At 57.9% G+C, this 16,860-nt stretch overlaps 2 protein-coding genes across 4 annotated transcripts in view; both read right to left on the bottom strand.

The window, feature by feature from the left end:
• TTLL8 (tubulin tyrosine ligase like 8) overlaps window positions 1–2,152 on the bottom strand; it is a 36,217-nt gene extending 34,065 nt beyond the window's left edge. The window contains exons 1-2 of the mRNA XM_050745826.1: window positions 2,051–2,152; window positions 108–199 (exon numbers count right to left, since the gene is read on the bottom strand). Coding sequence (XP_050601783.1) covers window positions 108–199; window positions 2,051–2,114 — 156 coding nt within the window. The 5' untranslated portion in view covers window positions 2,115–2,152. The remainder of the gene's footprint in view (window positions 1–107; window positions 200–2,050) is intronic.
• Window positions 2,153–4,747: 2,595 nt separating this feature from the next.
• The window catches only part of MLC1 (modulator of VRAC current 1), a 28,272-nt gene continuing 16,159 nt past the window's right edge, over window positions 4,748–16,860 (bottom strand). For all 3 annotated transcript variants that reach the window (XM_050745842.1, XM_050745840.1, XM_050745841.1), the window contains exons 10-13: window positions 14,493–14,549; window positions 12,394–12,516; window positions 9,396–9,560; window positions 4,748–6,918 (exon numbers count right to left, since the gene is read on the bottom strand). In XM_050745842.1, coding sequence (XP_050601799.1) covers window positions 6,844–6,918; window positions 9,396–9,560; window positions 12,394–12,516; window positions 14,493–14,549 — 420 coding nt within the window. In that variant the 3' untranslated portion in view covers window positions 4,748–6,843. The remainder of the gene's footprint in view (window positions 6,919–9,395; window positions 9,561–12,393; window positions 12,517–14,492; window positions 14,550–16,860) is intronic.

Here is a 16,860-nt window from a genome sequence, read left to right as displayed (position 1 = left end):
TCGGGGACACAGTGCGTCAGAGACCAGACAGATAGATTCCAAGTCCCAAAACAAATGTCCTTTTAAAAAAATGTCCCCCTCCCCACTGAGTCCCAAGGAGCATTTACCTTAATAGCTTTTTCCGTTAACTGCCTTGCTATCTTATATCTGTCTAATCTGGAGGAAGAAGCCAAGTCTTGGGAAATTCCTTGTTTTAATTCTGCAAAAGAGAAAGAGGACATCAAATCAAAGGATAAGGCATCCAAGGCCGGGCGCGGTGGCTCACGCCTGTCATCCCAGCACTGTTAATCCCAGCACTGTGGGAGGCCGAGGCGGGCGGATCACCTGAGGCCAGGAGTTCGAGACCAGCCTGGCCAACATGGTGAAACCCTGTCTCTATTAAAAATACAAAAGTTAGCCGGGCGCAGTGGCTAACACTTGTAATCCCAGCACTGTGGGAGGCCGAGGCGGGCGGATCACCTGAGGCCAGGAGTTGGAGACCAGCCTGGCCAACATGGTGAAACCCTGTCTCTATTAAAAATACAAAAGTTAGCCGGGCGCAGTGGCTAACACTTGTAATCCCAGCACTGTGGGAGGCCGAGGCGGGCGGATCACCTGAGGCCAGGAGTTCGAGATCAGCCTGACCAACATGGTGAAACCCTGTCTCTACTAAAAATACAAAAGTTAGCCGGACGTGGTGGCTCATGCCTGTAATCCCAACTACTAAGGAGGCTGAGGCAGGAGAATCACTTGAACCGGGAGGTGGAGGTTGCAGTGAGCTGAGATGGCGCCATTGCACTCCAGCCTGGACAACAAGAGTGAAACTGTGTCTCAAAAAAAAAAGACATGCCTCTGATGAGGCCAGACATGAAATGGCATATTCTGAGAGGCGCCATCCATAAGCCAGCAAAATTCATCCACAGTCCACAGTGATGGAGACCAGAGCTGTGAGAGAGGGCGTGTGGCCGGACGCTGGTCCACGGAATGGTGGTAGAAGTGTCAGAGGTGTGTGAACCAGAGCAGCTCCATCTTGAATAGGGGCTGGGTAAAATGAGGCTGCATTCCCAGATGGTGAAGGCGTTGTAAGTCATAGGATGAGATAGGAGGTTGGCACAAGATACAGGTCATAAAGACCCTGCTGATATAAAACAGGTTGCCGTAAAGAAGCTGGCTAAGACCCACCAAAACCAAGATGATGATGCCAGTGACCTATGGCCGTCCTCACTGCTGCACTCCCACCAGCGCCGTCTCAAAAAACATAAATTGAATTAAATTAAGAAGCTCTGATTATCAAAAGGAAGCATGAAGTGACTGACAAGCTGCATCCATCTGACAAAGAGCGTGTATCCAGGACATACAGAGAACTCCTCCAAGTCCGTGAGGTCACAGAGCAATCTCACCGCGGCCTGCAGACCCAGAACCACACTCCGGAAGGAAGAGCTCCAAATGGCCAATAATCAGGTGAAAAACAGCTCAACACCTTGAGCTGTCTGGAAATGCAAATTAAAACCAGTGAGATTTAATTAATGCAAATTAAAACCACACCCACCAGAGTGCCCGGAGTGGCAGTGAGGACACCCACTGCTGGTGGGGACGGCGGAGGTGGGGGGCCACCGGAGCTCTCAATTGGGCCCTTAAATGGTTGGGGGAGCTTCTAAAGCTAAGCATGAGCCCGCCCTGTAACCCAGCCGTTGACCCCTAGGGAGCATTTACCCACGAAGACGAGCCTGAAGAGGGCAAGGGCAGGAAGGAAGAGAAACGCGAGTACAGGGCCCCCCATGACCCACCAAGGGAGCCCTTCACACCCACACGTTTAATTTCCCAGTTTCCCAAGAAGCTGGACAGTGGGATCGGGGTGCAGGAGGCAGGAGCCAGCGCCCCCCAACACTCCTGGGGTCCTACGCCTGGACTGCCCAAGAGAAGGCACCTGGCTCTACAGCTCAGTGAAGTGCCCGCCCCCGGATTCCCCGATTTCCTGGCAGCAGGTTGCAGCCAGCATTGCCTCTGAGCTCGGGAGCTGCAGCACTGCTCTGGGCGAGTGGCTGGTACGCAGGCAATACACGATACGCACTATTTTCTTCTCTCCCGTCTCCGTTGGAAGAAGCCGACCAGAGCCCCTTCCTCTCTGGCTCCATGCTGGCCTCCGACAGCTCGCCCTTCGCTCCTCTGGACCCTAGAGGGGAGGGTGTGGTGGTTATGCGGAAACCGGGAGGGTGTAGGGGGCCCTGGGGATGGAGAGGGTTCTGAGGCCCATGCTGAGGGTCAGGTCTGGGGTTGGGAATCAGGTCTGGGTTGGGGTCAGGTCTGGGTTGGGGGGTCAGGTCTGGGGTTGGGGGATCATGTCTGGGTTGGGGGATCAGGTCTGGGGTTGAGGGTCAGGTCTGGGGTTGGGGGATCATGTCTGGGTTGGGGGATCAGGTCTGGGGTTGGGGGATCATGTCTGGGTTGGGGGATCAGGTCTGGGTTGGGGGATCAGGTCTGGGGTTGGGGGATCAGGTCTGGGTTGGGGGATCAGGTCTGGGGTTGGGGGATCATGTCTGGGTTGGGGGATCAGGTCTGGGGTTGGGGGATCATGTCTGGGTTGGGGGATCAGGTCTGGGGTTGGGAGATCATGTTTGGGTTGGGGGATCAGGTCTGGGTTGGGGGATCAGGTCTGGGGTTGGGGGATCATGTCTGGGTTGGGGGATTAGGTCTGGGGTTGGGGGATCATGTCTGGGTTGGGGGATCATGTCTGGGTTGGGGGATTAGGTCTGGGGTTGGGGGATCATGTTTGGGTTGGGGGATCAGGTCTGGGTTGGGGGATCAGGTCTGGGGTTGGGGATCAGGTCTGGGTTGGGGATCAGGTCTGCACTGGGGTCAGGTCCGGGTTGAGGGTCAGGTCTGGGTTGGGGTGAGGTCTAGGTTGGGGTCAGGTCTGGATTGTGGGATCAGGTCTGGGGTTGGGGGTTAGAACTGAGTTTGGTATCAAGTCTGGGTTGAGTGGCAGGTCTGGGAATTGGGGGTCAGGTCTGGGTTGTGGGATCAGGTCTGGGGTTGGGGGTCAGGACTGGGTTTGGTATCAGGTCTGGGTTGAGCGGCAGGTCTGGGAATTGGGGGTCAGGTCTGGGTTGTGGGTATCAGGTCTCAATTGGGGATCAGGTCTAGGTTGAGGGGGAGGTCTGGGCTGGGGGGGCAGGTCTAGGCTAATGAGGAGAGGTATGGGGTTCTGAAGGCGGAGGGGAGTGGACAGTTGTGGAGTTCCCAGAAGATGGGGGAAGGTGGGGAGAACAGCTCTGGGCTTTCGAGTGCGGGCGGGTGGGTAGAGGTGGGCAGGTGTCGAGGGGGAGTTCTGTGGTTCCGAGCGAGGATTCCGAGTCTGGGATTCCTAGAGGGAGGCATCTAGAATTCGGAAGCCCGGGGCGGGGAGAGGGGGTAGCCTGGGTTTCGAGATGTGGGGGGCGGGTCTGGGGTTCCGAAGGCAGGTGTGGGGGAGGGATCCGGTCGGACGAGCCTGGGGTTCCGCGGTCGGGGGGTCGTGCTCACCGGGGACCGGGTCAGTGGCTCGCACCGCGCCGCCCGGCTTCCTGGGGTTGCCCGGGGCAACGTGCTGGGGCGGCCACGCGCATTGTGCACCCCCGGTGCGGCGGCTGCTGGGCCTGGAGCCTGGGGCTGTGCGGCGGCGGCGGCCCCGGGGCGTGGGGCTGCGCGGGCGGCGGGGGACGCGGGGGCGCTGGGGGCTGCGGCGTGCGGGGGGCGCGGGCCCGGACCGGTAGCAGTCGGCGGCGCTTGGGCTGGGCCCGGGTTGGGGTCCGGGTCCCGGGCTGCTGTCGGAGCAGGCGCGGTTGCGGGGTCCGGGGCGCGGGACGGTGCGCGCCATGGTGTCCGCCCCGGGAGGGCCCGAGTGTAGCCCCAGGTCACGCGCTGCGGCCCCGCGCCCCCCTGTGAAGGTCACACTCAATCCCCCACCAGGTCACAAAGACCCGCGGGTCACATCCTGCCCCTCCCCTCAGGCCTCCTGGGCCCGCCGGGCCTTCTCGCCCTCCCCGGGGCCCTCACGCCACCCTGTCTCCCTGGGCCCTGCCCCACGCGAGGCTGGAGCGGCGGGGTGAGGACGCCGCGGACGCTTCGCTCCTCCCGGGCTACGCGCTGCGGGTCCTGGTTGTTGGGGGCGATGGGGTGACCGCAGCAGCGCCCCCGTCCTGCGGTGGAACCTGGGGGGGCCTTGGTGCCCGCAGAACCACTTGTGGGGTTCCACGCCGCTGTCCCCCGGGTGTTCTGAGCCCACCCAGGTCCACACGGCCCGTGTCCTATCCCCTCCGACCCCGCAGATCAGATCACCCCACCCCTCATCACCCCGCCAGGGGTAGCTGGTGTCTCATCCGGCACCTCGGGGTGGGGGTAGGAAAGACACACCCGCCCCACCAGGACCCTCACTCGTGGCAACTTTCCAAAGCCTAGATGTCTTTGGTTTTAAATCAACTTTATTTTGCATTTAACTTCCCAAGATACCCCAAAAGGGAGTTTCTGCCCCGACTCTGAAGGGACTGGTGGGGGACTTGAGGGGCAGGGAGTAGTTGCGTCCACTGGCCGGGGTGGTTCCTTCCCAGCTCCCTCCCTCTTCCCCCAGGAATGCCACTGGGCTCTCACCAGCCCCCTGTACTGGCCTCTAGGGGTTACACAAATCAGTGAGTGAAAAGCTGGCCCTCCCTTCACCCTCCTCCCTGTGTCCCGAGGTTTCCAGTAGTGACAGAGCCGACCCCGCTGAGACCCAACATTAAACAGCCACAGCCACGTCTACAAGGCAGCGTTTATTGCTCAAGCATATTAAACCAAAACGTAGATTGAAAGAGACAGTTCTTTTAAACCCCATTTGTCCGGATTTTTTAAGCGCTCTAAAATAAGAAAGTGAAAGCCAGTAAAAACGCTCCAAGTGCCTAATTCTGGCTCTGAAACTTGAGCTCTCTGGTCTACCCCCAAGAAGACATCAGTGCTGTCCCTGTGGCTCCCACCCCATTCCCAGGAGCAGACCCCACCGGCCTCCAAGCTGCAGGGAGGTGGGAGTGTCCTGCAGACGGGGTGGGGTCTGCATCCAGTGCCAGGAAGGGTGGCCTCTCCTCTCCCACAGTGGCGCTTGTTTGGGACCGTGGCCAAAGCGTTTGCCCGGCCCCTGTCTCTGTCGTTCTGGAGCTGCTGAGGGCTGCAGAGAGGGACTGGCTTGTCCCCTCTCGGAGCATCTGGGGGGACGTCTTGCCTGCATTCCCCTTGAACGGTGGAAAATAATGATCCCACTTGTTGTGAACACCATGACGGTATCTTGGCAGCCAGAGTTACTCCTGCTCAGCAGTGGGAAACCTGGGAGGGTCCTCAAAGCCCCTAGCAGGCAGCCCCATCCAACTGCATCTCCCAGGCCTCCTGGTTCTTTGATCCTGATGGCCCCAGGCCACAGAATGAATCTCTGGGCCTTTCCAGCAGCCCATGGGGGACCAGTCAATACACCCGAAGGCAGTAAAGGGAAAATGTTCATGTGTTCTCAGACCAGAAGGAAAGAAACAAAACCACTGTGAAGAAAAACACCTGCTGGAAAGTAATGACCAAAATAACAAGATTCCTAGTTTTACAGTCACCCCAACTCACTGCAGATTTACTGGGAGGATCCAGGCGCCCTCGGGGAAGAGGAGACGCAGGGAACCCACTCCTGGCCATGGCACTGCCCAAAGCCAGTGTTATTCTCACACCCAACTGTCCCTGCAGTCTGGCAGGTGGGCAGTGACTGCCTGGGCTGTACCCTAAGACCCCAAAACAGCAGAGATGGAGAAGACCACTGGCCCTGGGGTCTTCTCAGTGAGGATCAAGACAAAGTACTTGCTAGGAGGTAGAGGGGGCTGGGTGAACCTGTGAGGATTCCTGGGCTCTGACCTGATCTGTCCTACATTTTGAGTAATGGGAGCAAACATAGAAGGGAGCGGCTCAGCTTCCCCCGGTCACTGGGGCCAGGGAGTCACTGGGGCCAGGGAGACGTGGTCGAGCCCGTTTACAAAGCCTTAGATGCAGTCCCACCCCCAAGAACACTGCCTATCACAGTAGCGGCCACGTGGCACTCCAAGCTGGGCATGACAGTGCCCAGGATGTGGGCAGTGCCTGGGACGTGGGCCAGCCACTGTGGCGGCGGATTCCTCTAGAATGACTGGGTCTATGTAGGAAGACAAGGCAGGCGACCCGGTGTGGACCGGTGTGGATTTCACCTGGGAGAGCAGTGGCAGCCCGTGTCACTTGCACCTGGGCTCTGGAGGAGGGGCCCCCACGGCTCCCGGGCCAGGACAGAGGTGCCCAGCCTTGTTCTCACTGTCCAGGAAGAGCCGCTGGGCAGGCTGAGCCTGGGGCAGGTGCACCTTGCAGGGAAGTAGGTAAGATCCCACTGGGCTGACTGAGCACCCAGGATAGACCCGAAGAGTGGAGGGAAGAAGCCGGGTCAGAGGGGGCAGGAGACGCAGGGACCCACAGTCTGACCCCGGTCAGGTCCAGAGAGCCCACTCCAGCCCAGGCCATGAGAGAGGCAGGACGCGGAGCTGGGGCCTGCTCAGCGGTGGGGCTCTCAGAGGTGGAACCAGGGGGCCCTTCCTCGGCCTGGGAAGCTGCGGCCATGCTCCTGCTGTTAGGACACGGGAGCCCTTGGCACTGACTGATCTGACTGAAACACAGACTAGCCAACATTGGCCTATTTTAAAATTAAACTACCCTAGGAAGTGAAAACCCCACTACAGCCTGGTCTGCCCTCACGCAGGGGAAAAGAGGTGTTAGAAGCAGTAGCTCGGGGTGATTAGGGGTTGTGCGTTTCCGTGCTTGGGGCCAGGCTGGGCACTGCCACCCAGTTTCTGCGTCCAGAGGTCACTGGGCCATCTGCACCACGACGGCTCTCCAGGCTTTCTCCTTGTCAAACTCCTTCAGGGGGCTCCTGGCCACCTGCGACCGAGACAGGAAAGGTGTTACTTCACCAGGACCACCTGTGCGGCGGGAAGCTGGACACGCCACTCGGCCACAGGCAGCAAGCAGCCAGCATTCTTTAAACTTCAGAAGTTTTCTTTGAATGTGAAGGAAGTGGGGGAACTAACCCCTGGGCCACTATGGAAAGAGACAAAGGCCTTTACTCCCTCACTGTCCCAGCAACGCCCGCGTCCCCACACATCCGGTGTCTACGGAGCCTGGGATGGAGCAGCCCTTCACTCAGTCCCTTGCCCTGGCTCCGGGGCGGGGGGCGGGAGAGGCCTCCCAAGGGTGGACATGTGCCTGACGGCCGAGGAAGAAAACACTTAAGGCAGAGGTGACCAGATGCCTCCAGGCACAAGGGAGGACAGCGCCAGCCCCAGCTGACTACCTGAGCCCCAGCCGTTCATCCTGAGCCCCAGCCGCCCACCCTGAGCCCCAGCCGCCCACCCTGCGCCCCGGCCGTCCACCCTGGGTCCCGGCCGCCCACCCTGAGCCCCGGGATGAGCAGTTCTGGGATCTGGGGAGAGCACCTCATGCATCCAACTCTGGGCCTTGCTAGTCATGACAGAAACCCAGGTGGGTCTCATTTCAGGCCCAGGGACTGCCGTCCTAGCAGGAAGATTGACCACAGCCAGGCAAAACAGCAGCAAAGCAGCTGAGGAGGCAGGTGAAGGGAATGTCAGTGGGGAGGGGTGGAGGGTGGGGGCGACTGGGTCAGCTGAGAAAGGAGCCAAGGGCAAGAGGGCGTCTTCCAGGACTTAGCGGGCACTGGAGGCTCTGCACCAAGACTCTGAGGCCGGTGGTGTGCCGAACACAGGAGAGCAGGGTATGCAGGGCAAGAGCAGCGGCCAGTCCGCCCAGGGTGGCCTAGAGGTGGAGCAGGACTCAGAGCCGTGCTGAGAGGGTGGCCTGGAGGTGGGGCAGGACTCACAGCCTCGCTGAGAGGGTGGCCTGGAGGTGGGCAGGACTCAGAGCCTCGCGGAGAGGGTGGCCTGGAGGTGGGGCAGGACTCAGAGCCCCCCTGAGAGGGTGGCCTGGAGGTGGGGCAGGACTCAGAGCCTCGCGGAGAGGGTGGCCTGGAGGTGGGCAGGACTCAGAGCCTGCTGAGAGGGTGGCCTGGAGGTGGGCAGGACTCAGAGCCTGCTGAGAGGGTGGCCTGGAGGTGGGCAGGACTCAGAGCCGCGCTGAGAGGGTGGCCTGGAGGTGGGCAGGACTCAGAGCCGCGCTGAGAGGGTGGCCTGGAGGTGGGCAGGACTCAGAGCCGCGCTGAGAGGGTGGCCTGGAGGTGGGCAGGACTCAGAGCCGCGCTGAGAGGGTGGCCTGGAGGTGGGCAGGACTCAGAGCCGCGCTGAGAGGGTGGCCTGGAGGTGGGCAGGACTCAGAGCCGCGCTGAGAGGGTGGCCTGGAGGTGGGCAGGACTCAGAGCCGTGCTGAGTGGCCACCCAGGTGTTTGGGCATCAAGCTGACCATCCTCGTGGTCACTACACCTGAGGGTCAGCGGGCAGGTTTGCCCAGGGGAGCACCGCCAGGACCTGTAGCTCAGTGTGGGGAAGACGCTGAGCCTCCGCCTTTTAGTTGAGGGGGCAGCGAGACAGTAGGCAGGGCCCAGGGGAACATTGTTCAGGCCGTGACAGCCAGAAGTTGTTGACACCCCAGCTCCACGGAGCCCCACGTGCCAGGCTGGGTGGGCAGTGCCTTCCCTGCAGAACTGTGTCCCCACCAGAGGCCAGGGGAGGAAACCATGACCTGCCGGAGCCCCCACAAAGCCCTCTTCTGTGTCTCTGAGAGCAAATCTGAAAGCATTAAGTCCAGAATATTTCCCAGGGGTGGGTCTGGGCTTACCTAGGCTTTGTGTTTGTATTTTTAAAAGACATTTTACGGCAGGGCGCGGTGACTCACGCCTGTAATTCCAGCACTTTAGGAGGCCGAGGCGGGTGGATCACGAGGTCAGGAGTTCGAGATCAGTCTAACCAACATAGTGAAACCCCGTCTCTCTAAAAATAGGAAAATTAGCTGGACGTGGTGGCACACGCCTGTAGTCCCAGCTACTTGGGAGGCTGAGGCAGGAGAATCGCTTGAACCCGGGAGGCGGAGGTTGCGGTGAGCCGAGATCGTGCCACTGCACTCTAGCCTGGGTGACAGAGCGAGACGCCTTCTCAAAAAAGGAAAAAAGAAAAAGAAAAAGACATTTTATTTCTTCGGGGTTTTTCTGGGGCGTTTTTAAAAATACAAAGTGGCACAAGGAGCCTTCGAGGGTCGTGGTGTGTGGCCCTTGGAGGCCCTCACCAGGACAGGTGCCCCCACCGCAGGCCTCTCACCTCCCCAGCAGGCGCTCCTGTGGACCACTCACATCCCCAGCGCCCGCACACCCCACAGGCCTCTCACCTCCCCAGCTGGGCACCCCTGTGGGCCACTCACCTCCCCAGTGCCCCCTCCCCCTGCAGGCCACTCACCTCCCCAGCCAGGCGCTCCTGCGGGCCGCTCTGGGTGTCCCAGGACGCGCCCTGCAGCCTTGCGCTGACCTTGAAGCGCACACACTGGATGGCGGTGCCCGTGTTGAGGCCGGCCTGCAGCAGGAGCACCAGCAGCAGCAGCAGCAGAAGCACGTCGTAGGATGGCTGCAGGTAGAAGGAGGAGTGAGCAGGGTGGCCCAGCCGCCCTCCAGCCCAGGAGACCAAAGCTCCCTCGTGCCCGCAGCCTTCGCAAAGAGCAGGTGCCAGGCTCGAGTTGGAGCTGCAGTAACCCAAACGCACTGTTATTTCAACAACCTGATGATAATCATTCTAGCTCAATTAATGAGGTCAATTCTGCCTTAAATTCCATCAGCTTGTGTTCAACAGACAGGAATCAAAGTGACCGAACCACTGCCAGGCCCTGTGGACAGTGCTGGCTGCTAGTGGTCAAGTCGCTCCACCCATCCTGCCCCAACACCCACAAGGCTCAGTCCTGGAGCCAGCAAGACCGTCTGCAGGAGGCAGAAGCGCTGACCATTCCGTGTCAGCAGGATTCTGAGCAGAGGAGAGAGGGGGCAGCCATCCTGGCGGGTGGGGGCACAGGCCCCCAACAGCTTCACCCCTGAGCCCCCGCTGCTGGGAAGGAAGAGGCAGGAGGCAGCGCGGCGAGCTTGGCAGGGAAGGGGATGGAGGGAGCGACCAAGGATGCAGGGAGCCAGAGAGTGACCACAGAGCACCCAAACCCTCTGTGCCCGTGGATAGCTTTCCAGTGTCGGCCCAGGAAAAACAAAGCAGCTACATGCCGGAGTGATGAAGGAATTCAGAAGAGCTCTGATCCCCTCGGGTATCAAGGAAACACCAGGATAAATTATTAAGTTTAAAAAAACAAGCAAGGGGCCGGGCACAGTGGCAGGAGCCTCTCATCCCAGCACTTTGGGAGGCCAAGGTGGGCGGATTGCTTGAGCCCAGGAGTTCAAGACCAGCCCTGGCAACAGAGTGAGACCCAGTCTCTGAAAAATAAAATAAATAAATACATAATTAAAAAGTGAGGTACATGGCTGAGCACGGTGGCTCACGCCTGTAATCCCAGCACTTTGGGAAGGCGAGGCAAGCGTATCACTTAAGGTCAGGAGTTCGAGACCAGTCTGGCCAACATGCTGAAACCCTATCTCTGCTAAAAATACAAAAATTAGCCAGGCGTGGTGGCACATGCCTGTAATCCCAGATGCTCCAGAGGCTGAGGCAGGAGAATCACTTGAACCCGGGAGGCAGAAGTTGCAGTGAGCCAAGACTGTGCCACTGCACTCCAGCCTGGGCGACAGCGTGAGACTCTGCTAAAAAAAAAAAAAAAAAAAAAAAAAAAAAAAAAAAAAAAAAAAAAAAAGCAGCGAGGTACAGAATAGTAATTGTGATTCTAGTGTACACGCTATTTTGTAAGAAAGGAAAGAAAATTATCATCTGGTTGCCCATAAGAGGAGCAGGTCAGTCGGGCATGAGACCATAGCTTCTCTGAGCTCATCTGTTAGAGTCTGGCTTTTGAACCACATAAATATTTTATATATTCAAAAAATGTCATTTTGAAAAAAGCACCAAGCCCTAAAATGGAATACAACCAGAGGCCATTAAACTTAATGGGGCATCAAACCCAAAAGATAACCCCACACAGAAAGGGGCCGACTTCGCTGGCGTGTGGCTGTCCCCTCCTAGCAGAATGCAAAATGGAAGCCTCAGGCTCACTCAGGAGATGGCCCCGGGTGGTAATATCCTCTCTCGTAATCGTGAACAATTATATGCATATTGTAAGACAACGTGAAGTAGCAGATATATTAAATGTCACAGGAAACAAAATATTTGGAGTAGGAGTGGGGGAAGCAAACATAAGAGAAGTCAAGAAAAAACCCCAGGCCAGGCCGTTGTAGCTCACATCTGTAATCCCAGCACCTGTGGGAGGCTGAGGACACTATCCCCCATCAGACAGTCAGAGGGTGACTCCATCCCCCATCAGACAGTCAGATGGTGACTCCATCCCCCATCAGACAGTCAGATGGTGACTCCATCCCCCATCAGACAGTCAGACGGTGACTCCATCTTCCATCAGACGGTGACTCCATCTCCCATCGGACGATGACTCCATACCCCATCGGACGGTGACTCCATCCCCCCAGTGATTCCATCCTGCATCAGGCAGTGACTCCATCCCCCATCAGACAGTGACTCCATGCATCAGTGACTCCATCTCCCATCAGACGGTGACTCCATCCCCCATCAGACAGTGACTCCATCCATCAGTGACTCTATCTCCCATCAGACAGTGACTCCATCCATCAGTGACTCCATCTCCCATCAGACGGTGACTCCATCCCCCATTAGATAGTGACTCCATCCCCCATCAGATGGTGACTCCATTCCCCCATCCATCAGTGACTCCATCCCCCATCGGCACAATCATGTTGACCTGGAGCAAACAGCTTGAATACAGGTCTTCTAATGATTTGGGTGGCAAAATCACTTATATTGGAAACAAGAACAAACAAACAAAGAAACACACCAGGTATCCAAGAAATATATGTAGCTACACGTGCCTAAGCCTTGAAAGTCGTGTTGGAGATAAGCTCCTACTGGGCCAGCTCAAAGTCACGGGACTTTGAATTCTCCTTAAATTCACCCATTAAACTCAATGCAGTTCTGGTGCAAATCCAAAAAACGTGTCCAACAAACTCAGGACAGATTCTAAAACGGGCTCAGGGACAGAGGGGTCCCAAGTCCCTGTGAAGCAGGTGGTGGCCCCAGATCCAGGGCGGAATTGAGGCCCCGAGGCCCTGGGGCCAGGCTGGCGGTGGGCAGCGCAATCACCGCTGCCCAGGAACAGTGGAGGAGGCCCCACCTGGAGCTGCCCCTGAAGCCGGGGCCCACAGAGTCCTAGGCAAAGCCAGCAAGGGCCAGGCCAACACGCAGAGCACTGCATGTCTGGAGCGCCCCGAAATAAAACACAACTCACTTTTATGGCTGGCGGGTAATCTTTAAACATCTCCACGATTCTCATGACGCTGAATGACAGATATCCAGAGGCTGTGAACAGCAGCGGAGACGTGAGGCTGCTTATGGCTATCAGCACCTCCACCTGGAAAAAAGCGCGGGTTGCAGGGCCAGGGCCGGAGCCCGGGAGCCCAGGACAGGGGGCGTGGCCAGGGCACAGGGGGGCGTGGCCGGATGCTCAGGGGCCTAGTCCCAAGCTGGTTCCCAGCATGGCTCCTGCTAAAACCTCTGCCTTTTCTTTTTTCTTTTTCTTTTTCTTTTCCTTTTTTTTTTTTTTTTTTTTTTTTTTTTTTTTGAGACGGAGTCTCACTCTGTCACCCAGGCTGGAGTGCAGTGGCGTGATCTCGGCTCACTGCAACCTCTGCCTCCGAGGTTCAAGCAATTCTCCTGCCTCAGCCTCCCAAGTAGCTGGGATTACAGGCGCCCGCCACCACGCCCCGCTAATTTTTGTATTTTTAGTAGAGACAGGGTTTTGCCACGTTGGTCAGGCTGGTTTCGAACTCCTGACCTCAGGTGATCCGCCCACCTCAGCCTCCCAAAGTGCTGTGATCACAGGCGTGAGTCACCACGCCCAGCCTGCCTTTCTTTCTTTTCTGAGATGCAGTCTCGCTCTGTAGCCCAGGCAGGAGTGCAGTGGCACAATCTCTGCTCACTACAACCTCTGCCTCCTGGGTTCAAACAATTCTCTTGCCTCGGCCTCCCGAGTAGCTGGGATTACAGGCATGCGCCACCACACCCGGCTAATTGTTTTGTATTTTTAGTAGAGACAGGGTTTCACCATATTGTCAGGCTGGTCTCGAACTCCTGACCTTGTGATCCACCCACCTTGGCCTCCCAAAGTTCTGGGATTACAGGCATGACCAGCCTGCCTTTTCATTCAAAGCGCAGTGCTACGAGTTTTTAAATATTTACTACCTAGGCATGGTGGCTCACGTCTGTAATCCCAGCACTTTGGGAGGCCAAGGAGGGCAGATCACTTGAGGTCACTAGTTCGAGATCAGCCTGGCCAACATGGCAAAAGCCCCATCTCTACCAAAAATACAAAAACTAACCGGGCATGGTGGCACATGCCTGTAGTCCCAGCTACTTGGGAGGCTGAGGCAGGAGAAAACTTGAACCCAGGAGACAGAGGTTACAATGAGCTGAGATGACACCACTGCACTCCAGCCTAGGTGACAGAGCAAGACTGTCTCAAACAAACAAAACCAAGAAACAAAAAACATTTACCTGCAATTCTCCATGCTTGAAAAAATAACCCTTTGGCATGGGTCACCTCCTTCACTGTTCTGAAGTCTGTCCTGCCGTTTTAACCCAGCCCAAATTCCCGTTTGACCCGTCAAGTCTCAGAGACAGCCTTCACTCATGCCAAGCACGGGCAGTCACCTTGCAAAGCACTCAGGGTCCACGTTTTGGCAGCAGTCATTAATAATCGGCCAGTCCGTATCCCACCGCTGCCAGTTTGTGGCAGTTTTGGCCGGGCGTGGTGGCTCACGCCTGTAATCCCAGCACTTTGGGAGGTCGAGGCAGGTGGATCACCTGAGGTCAGGAGTTCGAGACCAGCCTGGCCAACATGGTGAAAACCCGTCCCTACTAAAAATACAAAAATTAGCCGGGCGAGGTGGCAGGCACCTATAATCCCAGCTACTCAAGAGGCTGAGGCAAGAGAATCGCTTGAACCCAGGAGGCGGAGGTTGCAGTGGGCCAAGATTGTGCCATTGCACTCTAGCCTAGGGACAAGAGCAAGACTGTGTCTCAAAAAAAAAAAATAATAATAATGAAATCGACCAGCCTTAGGAGGTGCAGATGATGCTCAGACACTGGTCTCCTTCTGTGGTTAGGCATGGAGAGCGCTTCCAGAGTCTACACCGCCTTGCTCAGGTCTGCCTGTCCCTGGGAACAGTCCCTGCTGGGCGGGCCAGCCTCCGCCTCCCACAACCTCCACCTTCCTCAGCCCACAGGCCCTGCAGCTGGGTCCCTACAGTCTGGGGCTGGAGCCTGGTCACATGGCACCAAGGGAGGGCGGGGCCGGGCCCTGGCACCTGGGGTGAGGGGTTCACCTACCAGACACTTGCTGGGACACTCTGCTGTCACGTGACTGGCAATGGCACTTGGAAAGCACTAGGAGAAAGGAAAAGGGAAAGATTTTAGGGGAAATAGTCCAAGAAGTCAAATTCCAAACGTGCTCTCCCACCAGTGACCCCTCCATCCAGGCTGCCTGGCTGGTGCAGGGTTTGCGCTGGGGGGGTGTGGCGGTGCCCAAGGGCGCAGCTGGGGCAGGGACGGGTCCGCAGGGAAGCAGGGGTAGCCTCTCAGAGGTTTTGTGTGCTCTCTGTTCCTCAACCATTGGTTTAAAATTGTAAGCCTGTAGAAGAGCTGCCAGAGCAGTGCAGTGGTCATCTGAGGCATCTGAGGCCCCAAAATCACCAGTCCTTGACAGTCACATCTGTGCTCTCTCCAGCTGTCCCAGACAGCCTGACGCCTGAACACCCGAGTGTGCTGGCTGAGCCCAGGGCACTCGTGCACACACCCAAAGCAGCACCACGCCCGAGAGACTGCACGTGGGGCCGATGTGGTCCATGCCCAGATTCTTCCACTTGTCCTCAGCATGTTCTTTTTTTAAATTTTTAAATTTTTCTTTCTTCTTTTTCTTTCTTTCTTTTTTTTTTTTTAAAGACAGATTCTTGCTCTGTCACCCAGGCTGGAGTGTAGTGGCGCGATCTCAATTCCCTTCAACCTCCGCCTCCCAGGTTCAAGCCTCCCGAGTAGCTGGGATATAGGCGCCCGCCACCACGCCCGGCTAATTTTTGTATTTTTAGTAGAGACAGGGTTTCGCCTTGTTGGCCAGGCTGGTCTCGAACTCCCGACCTTGTGATCCACCCGCCTTGGCCTCCCAAAGTGCTGGGATTACAGGTGTGAGCCACCGCACCCGGCCCTGATCATGTTCTTTCTAGAACTGTTTGTTTGTTTCTTCCTGATCCAGATTCAGTCGCCATTGTGCTCATAGTATCCTTGTGGGTCTCTGTTAATCGGGGAGTCCCTCAGCCTCTGTCACCTCCATTACCCGGACGCTTCTGGGGACCGCAGCCCGTCAGCTGTGGTCGGGCCTCCGTGTGGGACAGGATTTCTTCACGATGAGCCTTGGGGAGCCTCGGAGGAGCCTCTGCAGTGCCCCAGGGTGTGGACTGCCCCTTCCTGATGATGCTGACTTGACTCACTGGGTTAGGGGGATCTGCGGGTTCCTCTGTTGGATGGATGCCTCTTCCTTTTTATAACCAAGAAATGCCCTTTTCTCACTTATTGTGAGGAGCCTGCCTTAGTTCCACATAATGTGGGCAGAGGGAGGACGCATGATCTTCGTCCTCTTCATCCCCCCGAAGGCGTCCAGGTGCCAGCACCCCAGCCCGGCCTGCTGGGGAGAGGGCTGCCTCAGCCAGGTGAGAGGGTGGGCAGGACAGAGACAGGCTCCGAGCAGGGGAGCCTGGGCAGCGAGGGGAAGACTCAAAGCCGTCTGCAAAGGCCTCAAGCCGTCTGCAGAGGGGGGTGTGGCCCTGGCCAGGGAGGCTGAGGTGTCAGTACAGGGGTGTCTCCTGGGCTTGGTGCTTCTGAAAGGGCCTTCTACCTGTAAGCAGCAGTGAGGGCACAGGAAGGGATGGTGGCTTCAGGGCGGCCTATTCAAGGCCCCAGTGAGCCACAGGAGGGCGGGAGTTTCCCTGTTTACCCAGCACGGTCACTCCGACCCCTGCCCTAGAGGGCCAGGAAGCTCAGCCATAAGGGCTGGGGCAGTTCAGTCAAGGGCCCTGCCCTGGAACGGTCTGGACCTGCAGCCCAGCCCCCAACTCCAGCCCCGGGCACCTGGTGCAGGCCCTGGGCCCCTCTGCCACACCCAGGGCAGACTCAGGCAGGCGGAGCTGGTTCCCCCATCACGTGCACCTCAGTGCCCTCCCCTCCTCCTGGGGTCTCCTGGGCTGCTCCTGCCCTGAAAAGAGGATTGGGAGTGTGGGTGGATTTAGGGACACCCAGGAGGCAGCACCTGATGGGTGTGGGGTGCTCTGGGGAGAGCAGAGCAGCCCCTGGGGCAGGAGGGGTCTGCGGGGCGGGAGGGGCCCTGTGATGAGGGCTGACTGCAGGGGCAGGGAAGGGGGTGCCGTGAGTGCCTTTCATTCTCAACTTTTTGCAGGTACATGGTCTCCATCCTCCCTTAGCTTCCGGATGTAATCCCTGCATGTCAGACCCCAGGGTCAGATGTGCACACCTGCAGGCGTCATTCTCTCTGTACAGACCCGCTTGGGTGGGCACCCACATGAGTTCTGTGTCTCGGCAGCCGGCCCTGGTCCTGCCCCTTCCAGGGCTGTGGCTCCATCCCAGCTCGGCCCTGCCTGGGTCTCTTTCCGGCTCTGAGCGCCTCAGCAGCCCACTAGGTCGGGCACTG

This window comes from Macaca thibetana, chromosome 10 (assembly GCF_024542745.1).
Source record: "Macaca thibetana thibetana isolate TM-01 chromosome 10, ASM2454274v1, whole genome shotgun sequence".
Lineage (NCBI taxonomy): Eukaryota > Metazoa > Chordata > Mammalia > Primates > Cercopithecidae > Macaca > Macaca thibetana.
The sequence above is the reverse complement of the archived record's forward strand: the minus strand, read 5'-3'. Positions and strand labels throughout refer to the sequence as shown.